The sequence below is a fragment of the Phoxinus phoxinus genome, assembly GCF_949152265.1.
Source record: "Phoxinus phoxinus genome assembly, chromosome: 3".
NCBI lineage: Eukaryota > Metazoa > Chordata > Actinopteri > Cypriniformes > Leuciscidae > Phoxinus > Phoxinus phoxinus.
The window spans coordinates 3,126,406-3,137,108 of record NC_136878.1 but is presented as its reverse complement, the minus strand read 5'-3'; the positions used below and the strand labels follow the sequence as shown (position 1 = coordinate 3,137,108).

Sequence of the window (10,703 nt, the reverse complement as noted above, 5' to 3'; positions counted from 1 at the left end):
AATGAATGGCATAGTATATTGCTAAAATCAAATGGATAACTAATTAAAAAAAATGTGTTCAATTCTTTAGAATCAGTATAAACCAGCCAATTTGAATTAGTTAAAGAATAATCATAGTTTAAAATATATGTGAATGCAAATATCAATGAAGTAAAATGTTTGAGACAAGATTAATAAAATTTGATATGCTAACCTGGTTATTGTGCAGTTAAATCAGTGCTGCTAGTACATAGGTCTCATTCTTGTTTCTTTTATGTACGACTGACAAATTGTTAGTCAAAATTAATACAAATGAACATTTTATATGAATTAATAAGCACTAATAGGTCCAAATAGGTTTAACTATTTGAGGAAAGTTTAGAAACTACAAAAAGCAGTCAAGGATTGAGCATAGAAAGGTTTCTACCTTACATTGAATGTTTTGCTCATGCATTACATTTACATTAAAACTTGTGTAAATATATATTTCGTTAGCATCCAGGGATTGCATTGTTCAGAACTTTTAAAACAATTCTTAAGTGCCAACAGTTCAGAATCTAAGTTAATTTTAAATTATTTGTAATGACGTGCGCTACAGAATTGTGGACGGGTCCTTAAAGACCCATTAATAAAGCTTCAGCACATTTAAGACTAAAAGCTCATTACTTTTTTATTAAAAGAAACTGATCAATAGCAATATTTCTGCACAAAACATGTGCGCACACACCAACCCAAAGACGAGTCACAACGGCTGTTTCCAGATGTTTTATTGGTGTTAAACTGACATGGATGTTCATTCAGGAGTTTAATCGAACAGACCGAAGCCCATGTCCTCATCAGACTCCTCCGACTCGTCCTTGGGCGCCTCCACTTTAGCGGCCGGAGCGGCGGTTTTCTCCACGGCGGCAGAAGCAACAGGAGCGGCAACCGCAAAAGCGGTGGGATCAGCCAGGAAGGCCTTCACCTGCGAGAGAAAAAAAAAAGTTACAAGTCATCCCTTACAAGGAGTACTTCACTCAGAACCCAATTTCTCACAAAAAAAAGAACTTTGCGTGCAGCCGTGCAACACACAGCCCGTCGGTGATTGGTTGGAACACTATTTATTTTGGTTTTGAGTGGTTGGTGAAACCACTGCGTTTTTTTTAAGGCCTGCTTATGGGGCGGGCAGCTAGCGGATCAAGAAAATGGATGTTTGCGGCATTGGATAGTGCATTCATCTTTAAGTGACAGCAGCCCAATATACTGTTAGGGTCACCAAAGTTAAACAAAAAGAGCAAAAGGGAAGCAGCCTGTAAAACACAGGAATAATTAAAACCCCAAATACATGCGGCGGATACAGAATGTCTGAAACCAAGCGTCCCTGTGAGCCGTGGGATGCAGACACTCAGGGATAGTAGGAAACATGTTTGATTTGTGCAGGGGGAACGACAAACAGGCACTGACAGCCAGTCCGTAACTTGACCTGCATACCCGTATTCATTAGGGGTGAAAAAAAAAAAAAATCCATCGTGATTCTCTCTCCAATGATTCTGAGCTTAGTTTTTAACCAGCGATGACGTTGAGTTTGCTTTAGAAACACCCGTATTTCACTACGGAACCGTCCGTAACAATCTTTCAGAAAGTCCGGAAAGGTTGAAGCGAATTACAAGGACATTCACAGGCTTCATTGCACCGGATGCGCTGAGAGAGACGCATGCGTAACATTAAAGTGTGTGCAGTCTCACATTTTCTATAAATATCGGTGTCTTAATTTTCTCTTGTTAAAACACACAAAATGCAAATTGTGTGCTTTCACTTTAAAGGAGAACTCCGGCGCAAAATGAACCTTTGGTCTAATTACACATTGTTACCTAGTCAACCGTTATCTGAGATTTGTTTTCATGATTATCGAATGTAAATAGTTTTATCTCTAAAAACAGTTTAGCCTATAACGCTAGTATAACGCTAGTATATGGGGCATGGAGTAATGACAAATAAAAATCGCTTGTTAATACCACTAACAAGGCTCAAAATAGCCCCACACTAACACGGTAGCATAATGAGGGTCCCTACATGCAAACCGAAGCATTGAAAACTTTGACAGTGTCCAGACAGTTTAATAAGAAGATATTTTATACACAGTCAACTTTGCGTATACAGGCAGAAGCCATCTTTGAAAAACAGTCTCTATCAGTCGATCTACGAACGCCGATCCAAGTGCGCTGGACCATATGAGATTCTACACAGTTCAGCGCACTTGGATCGGCGTTCCTAGATCAACTGGTAGAGTCGATGCCCTATATACTAGCGTTATAGGCTAAACTGTTTTTAGAGATAAAACTATTTACATTCCATAATCATGAAAACAAATCTCAGATAACGGTTGACTAGGTAACAATGTGTAATTAGACCAAAGGTTCATTTCGCGCTGGAGTTCTTTAATAGAGCGTGAGCAGCGCAGCAAAAATAGACGCTCATGTCTATGATGAATTTATCACTCCTGCCTTACGCTCCTGCTCACGGGGTGAACGCACTCATTGATTAACATGCACGCCGGAAAAAATACGCGACACTCACGCTTGCGGTGTGAAACGGCCGTAATTTACGAGGTACGTGCGTTCCCGGTGCACGTGTGATAATGTTCCGTGATGTTAATCATGTGGCGCCCGAGGGCATTTGCCCGGCATAAAATCGACATATGTCAGACTGAAAATCGGCCAATTCCGGTCACCAGCCGGTCACTCGGTAGCCTGGCTCCGCCCTCCTACGTGCTTCCGCTCAATTTTCATTTTCCTTCAGAACTACATCTGGGTTTGCGGTGTATTCTTGGGTTTTCTCCAGTCAATTTTTAACTGGTCCAATCAGCGAACAGAGGGAGTGTCTGAGAACGATGAGGTTGAGGTCGTGCGCTAGTTTGAGTCGTCATACGTCACGACTAGGGGTGTAACGATACACCAATGCCACGGTTTGGTTCATATCACGGTTTTGGAGCCTCGGTTCGGTGTGGGGGCAAGGTTCCTGGCAGTGGCACCAGCAAAAATAAAGAACACTATTCACTTTTAACTTAACAATACCAATAATTCAGCTCATTAACTATCTTTTTACTTTATTCATCTTTGTTAATAAAAATACAGCTGTTCATCCTTTGTTTATTCATGTTACTTCACAGTGCATTAGGCTAACTAATGTTAACAACTTTTGATTTTAATAAGGCTACTAGTAAATGGTGAAATTAACATTAACAAAGATTAAGAAATGCTGTAGAAGTGCAGTTTATTAATAGTTAATGTTAACTAAAATGTAGTTAACGAGTTTAATAAATTGAACTTTATTGTAAATTATTACCGATTTAGACGTCTGGTGAGTTGTTGGATAGATCAGTTGTTTTAACCATTCATAAATGGAATCGGTTCAAAGGAGTCATTAGTGCGCGAATCGGAGGTGTCATTAGCGGACGTGTACGCGTTTGTGTGATTATCCCAGCAGTTTAGGACATTGCACAAGATTTGTGTGAACACAGTAAACATTTAATCACTGGATAGGTTTGTAGGTTTATTGAAAGTGTGGTTTGTCTCAGCTAAATGTGCGGAACACTTTTCAGAGAAGAGAAGATAAGGCAACGTTTTTTTTTAGCATAATACACACTGGTAATTCAGAAAAAAAAAAAAAAAAAAAAAAAAATCTCCCAATGCTCCACGTGAAGCTTCGGTCTTCCGACCTTTTACCATCATGTCAATTCAAGATTGATTAATATGCACGAGGGAGGGAGTGCAAGAGAGTTAAGACGGTGTGAGTGCGCGCGCGCGGCCGGACTCTCTCTCTCTGCTCGTTCTCTCAGTAACATGCGCCCTGTCACAAGCGCAGCAGTCTGTCATCTACATCACTCACCGATCAAATAAGGCTTTGGCGGGATAAAAATTCACTTTGACGGCCGCCAAAAAACTTAATATGTGGCGCACCGCCCACGACTTAGTCTATGTGTGGGAAACACTGCACTCTAACTGCCAAGCGTGATCGATCACCAAATATAACGTGACATGCACTTGGAAACCAAAAGTTAGTGCATATTTAGTAAAAATACAGCTTTCATTAGTTGTTACTATGTAGGCTACTAATTACTATTTAATCAAATGTCAGAAAAAATAGTTTTGTGACATAAGGTGGGAGCGTGGCGCTTTTGGTTCGAAGAGAGTATCGTGGTTCGAACCGTAGGTGGTGAATCGCGGTTTTTCGGTTCGGTTTGAATATCGTTACACCCCTAGTCACGACCAAACGTTAGCGATTGGTTATGGCAGATCCAGAGCGGCTCTGGGCAGATCCAATAGTTTTAAACTTCAACAGAGAACCGCCTACAAGGAAGATAACGCTTGTCAATGGAGAGAGGCCAGACTCTCTGTACAAATGAAATGTAGGAGAGTCTGGTAGGACCAGGCTAGGCTACATTGTCACCAAATATTGGATTCAATCCCCCAAACAGCCGTTTTGTAACCTAGCCTGCAGGAGGAGCACATGTGTGGGAATCACAGCTAAAAGAACCGAGTCGTACCTTCTCGGCCATGGGGAAGGAGTAGTCAGTTTCCACAGCGACAGCCAGGACCCTCTTGTAAGTATTGATGATGGAGTGAGGGATGGAGGCGAGCGTCGGGTAGCCGATCTGCAGACACACACTGGCGATGTTCCTCACACCCTGAAAGGAAAACCATGAACAAGTTATAGTCAGCGTTCTCCAAGCCTGAAGGTTAAGGGGCATCCCTATTAAAATAATGTCTGAAACCAAGCGTCCCTGTGAGCCGTGGGATGCAGACACTCAGGGATAGTAGGAAACATGTTTGATTTGTGCAGGGGGAACGACAAACAGGCACGGAGATAGCCAGTCCGTAACTTGACCTGCATCTTTACACTCAGTAATAGTGTTTAAGAGCACGAACCTCCAGGAACCTCTTGTGCAGGGCATCTTCAGTGATGTCCAGCACCTCTGGGCTGTAGACGCTGCCGTTGTCGTACACCTGCTGGATGATCAGCCCGTACGAGAAGGGCGAGATGTTCAGCATGTTGAGCAGCGTGGCCTCGCTGGCGCCCACCTTGTCTCCAGGTTTGATCAGTTGAACGTCGCTCTGCAGGAGGAACAGGGCAGTTAGTTCATGTGTTCATATTAATAGAAGAAAATCAGTCTAATATACCAGCTCCAGTCTGTTATTAACAATAAAAAAATAAAATAACTTGCACTGATCTTGACTGAATAACTTTAATAACGATTAACCAAATATTTAATGTGCAAACTTAAGTTTTATTTTACATTCAAATAATTGTTGCTTTTTTAGTACATCTTCCTGAATTTTTTTAAAATATATAATTTGTATATTTATTCTGTTGTCTTTGTTTAGTTTGCAATTAGTTTGTTCCCATTGCATTGCTGACGGTTTACATGTCTTGTGTAATTTTGAGGACCTTTTTCTTTCATTAGTGAACCTAGATTTTGCTTAAATATTGATAATTGTGAATTGTGATTTCCCATCGTGAAAGATTGCATCACTCACCAATAATGGTGTTAAATCAATTAAAATATTGAACAAATAATCTGGAATATGAATCACCATAATCAAGCAGACCTTGATTACAAATTAGCAAATTGTGATTAGCCCTTGATTATGGCAAAAACAAACAGGAAATTACGTTTATTGAAAATGAATGCTCAGTATTTTTAGAAACATCATGCATTTATTTAACTTTTGTGTGTGTGTGTGTGTGTGTGTTGGGGGGGGGGGGGGGGGGGCAAGACTTTAATAGTAGATTTCTTGCTGATTTACTTTACATACAAAAATAAAATAAAAAGTAACACGAAACTAGTTTAAATAAAAACTGGCTTTTGCCTTTAGTATCGATAATTGTGAAATCTCACTGGTATTTAAAATTACTCCCATCGTGAAACAAGATTGTATTGCTCACCAATAATGGTGTTAAATCAATTAAAATATTGAACAAAAATACTGGAATGATTCACCATAATAAAGCAGACCTTGAATATGGCAAAAAAAAAAAAAAAAAAAAAAAAATCTAATTACAGGAAATTAAGTTAATTTAACAGGAATGCTCCGTATATTTGGAAACATCATGCATTTATTGAACTTTGTAGGGGAAATAAAACAAGCCTTTTTAATAGTAGATTTCTTGTGGATTTACTTTAAATACAAAAAGAAAAAAAAGTAACATGAAACTAGTTTTAAAAAACTGGCATGGAGTTTGGGATTTTTGGAGAGGGACAAAAAGTGCGTTTGATTTATAACATGATTGCAAAATAGAATACAGCACAATAATGTTCTTGTTTCCATAATTATTGGAAACCAAAAATCAGACTCACCAAGATTTCAATGGTTCCTCTGGAGATCTTGGTGGTGATTCCCAAAGCCTGGAAGAAGGAGGTCTTCTCAGGACCGAGACCAGTGTTCTGCGCCGGGACGGTGACCTCACAGGGGGCGATGGCACCGGCGCGGGCAGCGGCGGGCACCTAAGACCAGACATCACAAGAGTTACACCAGAGGAGACGCATTCAAGCCCTGAACACTGTTGCTCAGACACTCACTTTGTTAGCCAGCAGCAGGTCCCGGACCTCAGGCAGATCCTCCTTTGTGAAGACGAAGCCGACATTCCCACGGATGTGTGGAAGCAGCCTGCAAACACACAGGAATTATTAAAACTCAAAACACCATTTAAAACCCCAATAGAGAGCCTAAGTCCCGCCCCTCCGCTTCCGGCTCATGGGACCTTATTTCGGAAAAAATCTGTATGGTAGTCAATGGCGAGAGACAACTTATCTTTTTATTCCGTCTGAACTGTGCCCTGAATTACACATATGATGTTTGTCAATTTAATTAAGTTAAGAAAGTCGCAGTTTGTCAAAACGGAAAAGTAACGTTTAGTTTTATGTGGAAATCGCTCAATGAACTTCATCTCTCGTCTCACACTATGTCACCGTTGCTCGTGTGTGTGCAGTCTGGTACAACACACTCCGGCATCACGTTACGATTATAACGCAAGACTATAGAAAAAAATGACAGACGTTAGCTCCAGTAAAGTTAGCCTCATTCATTGAGAGAAAAGGTACGACGTCACATGTGCGCCTTTTGGGTTTGTAATCTTTGTAATTACGCATGCTCACAGTCTTACACCTCAACAGTTTTACATCAAACTGCGACTTTTGACTTTAAAATGTATCTTTAAAATTGACAAACATCATATGTGTAATTCAGGGCACAATTCAAACGAGATCAAAATATTTGTTGTCTCTCGCCATTGACTACAAAACAATATTTTTCTGAAATAAGGTCACATGGTGGTCCACCGGAAGAGGGACTCAGGCTCTCTATACATGTGGCGGACACAGAATGTCTGAAACCAAGCGTCCCTGTGAGCCGTGGGATGCAGACACTCAGGGATAGTAGGAAACATGTTTGATTTGTGCAGGGGGAACGACAAACAGGCACTGAGACAGCCAGTCCGTAACTTGACCTGCATACCCGTATTCATCAGAGCGGTTCATCATGCGGCTCGAATGACTAAATGTTGAAAAGCTACATCAATATTAATGTTGATTTATCATTAAATAGAGATTGCAGATTAGAAACAGCAATTTCTAGTGAATAAAAAGTTCTTCAGAAACTCTGAAAACATGGGGCCTCGTTTATAAAGACGTGCATAAGATGATCAGAAATGTGAATGTACGACAAAACGTTTCCAAAATGTCCTTAAAAAAAGTTATTTAATGCATCTCTTCGTAATAAATGATAGTTTGTTTTGAATTGCTTTGGGATATTATTGTTTGATTTGGATTGCTTTGATTTGATCTTATGCCGGAAGGTGAACTTGAAAGGCACCTATAAATAAAAGGTATTTTTATTAGTTCATCTTACGGTTCAGACTCAATGGGCAAGGAAATCCAAGCACACTCATGACTCAGTTTGTTTAATTCCTCAAAAGAAAAGCAAGGCAAATCATTATGAGTTGAACGTTAAAGGGAATAACTTGAAAGACAACTGCACTCTTTTAAGCACCGAAATATTGGTAATAATGTGCTTAAGAGAGTGTGCAGTTATTTTTTTTTTGCATCGGTTTGTTTAATCATCAGGAAAATTCAGTATCCTTGTGCATGACATAATAAATCTAGATTTGGTTCCTCACTTTTGATGGAGGATAGTCACATCATGTCCTATGGGTGTTTTATAAATAAGGCCCCACAACTTTAAAAGCCCTTAATTTTTCTACCGTGGATCATCCTTGTGCCCAGACTGACACGCACCTCTCCAGAGCCGGGTTGTTCTCCAGGTGGCCACGGATGGCCTTGCGCATCATGGTGTTTTTGCCCATGAGCACGACAGCCTTGCCCCGCAGAGAGAAACGGATCGTCTGCATCTGCTTGGAGCCGACATTGTCTGCGCCCACGATGAAGCACTTCGGGAAGTCATCCAGCAGTTGCTGCACACATGGAGAAAGACGATCAGAAACGACTCAACCCGATTAAGGTCACGACTAAAGAGATAGTTCACTTTGAAATTAAATGTTGGTATGTTTTAGCTTTCCTGAAGTGCATCCAAGATGCAGGTGTCTTTGTCTCCGCAGTAGTTTCAATTTTGATATTTTTAGGTCAAACCGTTCTTGTCTGTCAGTCATATAATGCAGGTCTATAGGTACTGTCACTAAAAGCATGCAGAGAAAAGTCCAAATTAAAAAATTCCCCATCGTAAGTGCACATTGATGGCCTAAGACACGAAACGAGCGGTTTGTGTGATAAAACTAACAGCATTTATATCGTTTTTATCTCTTTTACACAACCACGTCCAAGTGATCTGTTTACACCGGATTTCTTCCCCGGAAACTAATCTAACCGCCTTCGATTGGACGTTGCATTTTTAAACTCAGCAGAAACACGTGTGATTGGCTGTACGGCTCAACGTATGCCTTTGATTGGCCTGAACAATGAAGCGAGTAGTGTGTCAAGATAGAAGGCTTACAAATTGGGAATAAGTGAAAACTCAACACTCCCGGATGAGTTCGCGTGAGCTTAGGCCATCAATGTGCACTTACGATGAGGAATTTTTTAATTTGGACTTTTCTCTGCATGCTTTTAGTGACAGTGCCTATACACCTGCATTATATGACTGACAGACAAGAACGGTTTGACCTAAAAATATCAAAATTGAAACTACTGCGGAGACAAAGACTCCTACATCTTGGATGCACTTCAGGTAAGCTAAAACATACCAACATTTAATTTCAGAGTGACCTATCCATTTAAAGTATGTCTGAAACCAAGCGTCCCTGTGAGCTGTGGGATGCAAACACTCAGGGATAGTAGGAATCAGTTTTATGTCAGCAGGGGGAACGACCAATCAGCACTGACACCGCTGATCTGTAGATGACCTGCTGTACTTCATGCCATAAAGCACTAATAACTTACGATGATTTTCAGAAAATAGTTGGACTTCCACGTGGCCCTGTCTTCCCTGGGCATCTTTGCAGTGCTTCCAAGGATCGGTGAACAGCCGGTTTAAAGACGAGGTTGAAAAAATCTGAGAAAAGAGATTGAAAGCCATTCAGACAACCTGGTCTTTGTATAAAGCTTAAATGCTAAAATACAGATGGTTAAATTAAAAACCAAATAACCCAAAATCAAGCTATACTAGGAAACACTTAGAAGCATTCAACTTAAAACATTTTCACAACAATTAAAGCACTATTATTTGATCGATTGGCCAGAAATCACTCAAATAATGTCTGAGACCAAGCGTCCCTGCAGGTCGTGGGAAGCAGACAGACAGGGATAGTAGGACTCAGTTTTATGTCAGCAGGGGGAACGACCAATCAGCACTGACACCGCTGATCTGTAGATGACCTGCTGTAAGTTACTTCATTTTGTGTGTCCTACATACATATACATGCATTATCCACCTCTACAATCGAAACATGAAACAATCTACAACGAGAAAATACGTATAAAACCGTTTCACGTCTGATCTCACGTGGTGCAAAGGCCTAAGCTAACAGGCTAATGCTAACCTTTTCCTCAAACAACTATTATTATACACATATCGAGTAAGCATTATATCTTCTCGTGATTCTTAATACAGTTATTATATATTTCCAACTCGTATAGTCACGGGTATCGTAAAAAAAACTAGGAAAGCAGCAGAGGGCCGCATACACCTCACCTCACTGTAGGGACGCGTGAAAGAAAGAGACCGTTGCAGGAAGCGGAACAATATTAGTACATGTCGGACATCCAATCAGAATGTCGCACGAGAGCGTATCTGTGCGCTGATTGGTCAATACACATGTCTCTCACTCTGCAGCAGCGATGGGCGCTTTCCAAAGCACATTGAAGTGAGCTATGAATAAAGAAATTAAAGTCTAAAGAAAATAATTCGACAACTCGTTAAAACATAAAAAAACTATTCTCCCCCCCCCCCCCCCCCATTTAATTTTATTAGCCTGGCTTTGCGTACTGTTGGAACTGAACCGCCTATAAAATGCGGCTTTTTTTTCTTCGAATAAAGTAATAAAGTATCTTATCTTAAACATTAACCACATAAGGAGGCACATCTAATGATACAGAAATATAAACATTAAAAAATGATTATGAGATATGCGCCATGAGGCGCAGCGACGTCATCAGTGCGCGCCAGCAGTCTGTGAGCCACATGAGCGAGCGGATGATGTAAACAACTGCAGCGCGAGACTCCTCTGCTGTCCGT

At 40.6% G+C, this 10,703-nt stretch overlaps 1 protein-coding gene across 1 annotated transcript; it reads right to left on the bottom strand.

Annotated features, from left to right (window-relative positions):
* Nucleotides 1–728: 728 nt before the first annotated feature.
* Nucleotides 729–10,446, bottom strand: rplp0 (ribosomal protein, large, P0). The gene is made up of 8 exons (XM_079607228.1): nucleotides 10,161–10,446; nucleotides 9,410–9,521; nucleotides 8,252–8,427; nucleotides 6,539–6,626; nucleotides 6,317–6,463; nucleotides 4,887–5,072; nucleotides 4,505–4,645; nucleotides 729–943 (listed from the first exon to the last, which is right to left on the bottom strand). The coding sequence occupies exons 2-8, from the start codon at nucleotides 9,461–9,463 to the stop codon at nucleotides 785–787; spliced, it is 951 nt and encodes a 316-aa protein (XP_079463354.1). The 5' UTR covers nucleotides 9,464–9,521; nucleotides 10,161–10,446; the 3' UTR covers nucleotides 729–784.
* Between the last annotated feature and the right edge of the window lie 257 nt (nucleotides 10,447–10,703).